Genomic DNA, 4,445 nt, shown 5'->3' with positions numbered 1-4,445 from the left:
ACTGTAGACACCAACACTATGGCTTTTTTTGCTATTCACAGGGCAAGTCAACGCTTGGTCGCAGGTTAAAAGTCCCAGATAGCCTCCTGGGTGCACAAAATGTCCCTTGCAGTGTTTTTACTATTATGCTCTGATGGTTTCTCTATTAATATTGCTGCTGCATTAATGTGTATGTTGCATCATGTTACTGCTGTAGATGTGTTTCCGAGCCGCTCCGATTACAACGAGAGCTACAACGAGAACGTGACGTCATAGTTACACTAGACGGATCCTTTCTACCCATAACCCTGTCTCAGGTCGACTATTTTCATTTCCTCGCACCTCGGTCCTCGGTCTCACCGGAAGTTGATTTGTCTGCGCCATCTTGAGTACCGTCCCATGGCTCTTATTTCTGCCGGAGGACCGAGGATTGAGGAGCGAGGAGCGATAATGGAGGAGCGATAATCGAGGAACCACCAGTCCATCCTCCGATGAAATCCTCAGATACTCGCCCCGCCCCCTTACTGTGTATCGCTCACTGATTGGACGATGCAGTGCATGCACTGATCTCATGCTTCTTTTTCTTGACATGAGAGCAGTACCCCAGCGGAGTGAAGAAAATAAATGAAACTCACGAGAGTCACTACTCAGTTTATACTATGTGTTGTTTCAATTCATGTATCATTTAGTTACAAATATGTGATATATCTGAACAACAAAGTGGTCAAAAATCATTTTATTCATTTATTGGAAACATTTTCATGATCGCTTTTTTCGTTTTATATTTTCATTTACTGTCATTTCCATTCAGTCAGTCATTAAGTGCTATTAAAATGTTAATGTGATACTTATCCACACAAACAAACAAAGTGTGCAATCCAATTAATGTTAATCTAACTGGGTTTTGATAGATAATATATATATTTTTCTTCTCTCAATTATTTTATTTCTATTGTGCACTCTAATCAATATTAATCAAACTATTGTTCGTTTATACATTTTAAGAATGGCGTTTATCTTTTTTGAGAATGAGTTCTTATTTGATTTTATTTATTGGGGTCTACAACAGATGATACAAATATTTGTGTCAGTAAATGGGTGGCAGGGTGTTTGTGAAATAACGGGGACAGAGCTGCTGTCCGACGAACAACTGTGCGGCGTCATCACAAGCGGACGTCGCTTCACGTGACGCTCCGGAGGAAAGGACGTCCCATTGCTCTTAAAACTCATTTCCCTGCTTCTCGTGGTTTCCTTGCGTTCCTCCATGCTTCCTTGGAGGGAGGGACTAAACACAGGGAAACGACGCAAGTGAGGGAAGCAAGGATTTAATTTAACCGACCTGAGACGGGGCCGTAGCCAATGAACAGAGGCCCCGCCGCATCGTCATCAGTCAACTGTGTTGGGATCATGGTTGGGATGAATACGTGTAGCTCAACAACTAGCGGCAGCTAGCTTGTCAGTCGAGACAGCTAGTACATATTGACTGTCACAAGGATAGCTTTTCTTTACGTGTATACAGCAAAGAAGCGAACGTACATTCATTGAACATTTGAAAACGCTACGGACTGATCCGTTGTCGAAGTTAATATGGTAAGAGAAAGGCGACGAGCAAGCTAACGACAGCTAGCATCGCCCGGTGGTGGTGTTAACTCTTATTGTTATGGCTAGAAGAGCTAGCTGGCTAGCTGTCTGTCAAAACATAGTCTGACAGTGTCATTGTACATTTCCTAATGGGATTACACTGACGAAACACACAGACAGAGCTTTTACTTTGCTGCAATTTGTGACACCACTTTGGTTGGAGTCAGTAAGAATACACTGTAGCGTTGACACGGAAACACATTTATTTACAAACTCTAAATGTAGTTGTATTTCCTAATGCTATCATTTTTGATGAATTGCATACTTACTCCATCATAACATTTCTTCAACCCGATAAAGAAGCATTTTAACCCAAACCTTTAGAGTCTCTGGTGCAAAATGGAAGCATTCAGAAGGTTGAAAATGATGATCAAATTATTGGACAGTTTTTTCACATACCAATTTGACAAACATGGATTGTTTTCCAGTGCAGTAAAACACATCCTTCAATTAACTACTTAATTATCACCTTATTATTATTCTTTGTAATAAATGGCCCTTAAAGTAGAAAGACTTGACAACCAAAATGTTCCAGCTTTTGTCTGTCTTTATTTTTCGCCCGAACAGCCCGTCTATTATAAAATGATAATAATGGATGCAGAAAAGCTCTTGATCTTGTTGCTGGACTCATTACAACAATGTGACATGTGACTCTTCTTACAAGAAACCCATTTTGTCAATCTTGCAATTTTGACAACTGTCTCTTTTCTTTTCCTAGCTGTAACAGAATGGAATGACCAGAAACAACTTGTTTGGAGTGGTACTGCATAAGGGCGCAGCTCTGTTTCAGCCTTCAGAACAAGGAGCCATAAACTTCCATGTGTCACAGGAAGTCCCTTACTCTCTAGAAACTGCAAATTGCACCAAAAAAATAGACACTCAAAGGACAGACATGTTTGCCAAGTTGAAGAAGAAGATCGCAGAGGAGGCGGCCACAGCACCTCGGAGTGGTGTTCGGATACCGCGCACCATCAGCAAGGAATCCATCGCCTCAGTAGGGGCAGACTCAGGGGATGACTTTGTAAGTACTTTAAGAACTCATCACAAGTTATTATTCTAATGCAATCAAATGTTTTCATGTTTTGCAGATGGTCTGCTCCCTTCTTGATGCATAATCAATAGTGATGGGAATTAAGGCTCTTTGAAGGGAGCCGGATCTTATGGCTCAGTTCCTTTCAAAGAGCCGTTCAAAAGAGACGTTTTTTTTAAAGGGAGCGGGGTTACTAGGTTTATCTGCGAAATAATCACCAGGATAATGATTGACTGCATATTGCCAGACCTAATGTCAATAATCTACATTGTAAACGTGACACAAGGTGGCGCCATATCCATGTCATTCATTTCATGTACTACTTTGAATTCACCCTCTGTACCTATGTGTTAAGTAAATAAAGTTGCCTTGCCTTGAATGAAATTCACGCAACTCTTAATATTAGATAGCCTACTGTGTTTTTAAGTGGTGATAGAGATTATTTGTTGACCCTGCTTTAAATGATATCTTGCCTTTACAAATGGTGCGCTGTATCGCTGCCTGGGTTTTGGTTGAAGTGCATCCAAATGCTGCTGCGTTTTCACGTTTGGCTCATTTTCCATCCGAAAAACACGTCATCTATCTGTCCTGTACCACTTGTTATGACTTCTCTCCCTCGCGTATTCCGTTAAGACCCACCCCATCTCACTCCTCGTGCTGAAACCTATAGCCTACCAATCAGAGTAGGGGCGGGTCTTCACAGAATACGTTTGGGGAACAAAATCAAGCTTTTTAAAAGGCGAGTGGATTTTGGCAGGCAGTGAGTGCGGACCAACGATTGAACGATAAAAAGAACGGCTCTCAACCAGCACGACTCGGTTCCCCCCGTTCGTATCAAAGAGCCTTTCAAAAGAATCGGCTCATTCGCAACCGACACATCACTAATAGAGACCAATGTAATGTGCCCAGCTCGGAGGACGGCGCGTATTGGCTTTTTTTAAATCAAAATGTGGTTGCAGTTTGTTGTCAACCTTACCACAGTACTTAGAAGATGTCATTTGTGTCTGAATAACGTTTTGTTCATGAGTTATTGATCCGTGAAATCTGAATCTCCCAATATCGTTCCAACTTTACTGAACCGTCTCATTTCGTAGACCGCCCGGTTTGCTGTTCCTTCACTTTATTTTTATATTTATATTAGTGGTGGGCATAGATTAATTTTTTTAATCTAGATTAATCTCACTGTATTCTTGGAATTAATCTAGATTAATCTAGATTAAAATGGCTCATTTGAATTCTGCCGAAGGCATTCAGAATATGTGTGCTACCCAAATAATGACTAAAAGTAAGTCTTTGAGAACGGGTTTCTCAAGCCAGGTGGTGCATTAGACCAGGGGCTCATCTCCAGTTTCCAAAATGCATCACAAACTGCTTGAGAAAGCTGTTATATGATAATTGGTGATGAAAATAAATCAATGACAATGAGATGTACTTGTGTTTATTAAATGTTTATTTTTAGTTGAACAGTAGGCCTATATAACAGGTTGTAATGAACTGTTTACAGTCAGTAGCTTTGTGTCAGTCAAAGCTCTATTTCTCCTTCTTCCACCAGTCACTCAGGCAGACCAGTTTGTTCACATTTTCTGGTGACAAACAAGTTCTCCTCTTCTGCACAATATGGCCTGCTAAAGAAAAAAGTCTCTTGCATGGGACAGTTGTGGCAGGAGTCCCCAAGTATTTACGGGCAATTTGGGCCATCTTACCATAGACAGCAGTGTGCTCCGACCACCACTTCAGTGGACACTGATCTAGACTGGCACTGGGCTCTACCTTGTACCTCTCCACTGTAATATTT

General features: G+C 41.2%; 1 protein-coding gene across 1 annotated transcript in view; it reads left to right on the top strand.

Annotated features, from left to right (window-relative positions):
* The window catches only part of ppp6c (protein phosphatase 6, catalytic subunit), a gene marked incomplete at its 5' end in the record, with an annotated part of 10,021 nt that extends 5,781 nt beyond the window's left edge, over positions 1-4,240 (top strand). The window contains one exon of the mRNA XM_010780983.1: positions 4,220-4,240. Coding sequence (XP_010779285.1) covers positions 4,220-4,240 — 21 coding nt within the window. The remainder of the gene's footprint in view (positions 1-4,219) is intronic.
* Positions 4,241-4,445: the final 205 nt, after the last annotated feature.

The sequence above is a fragment of the Notothenia coriiceps genome, unplaced genomic scaffold, assembly GCF_000735185.1.
Source record: "Notothenia coriiceps isolate Sejong01 unplaced genomic scaffold, NC01 NC01_scaffold00022322, whole genome shotgun sequence".
NCBI classification, from domain to species: Eukaryota; Metazoa; Chordata; class Actinopteri; order Perciformes; family Nototheniidae; genus Notothenia; species Notothenia coriiceps.
This window is presented reverse-complemented; position numbering and strand designations above follow the sequence as displayed.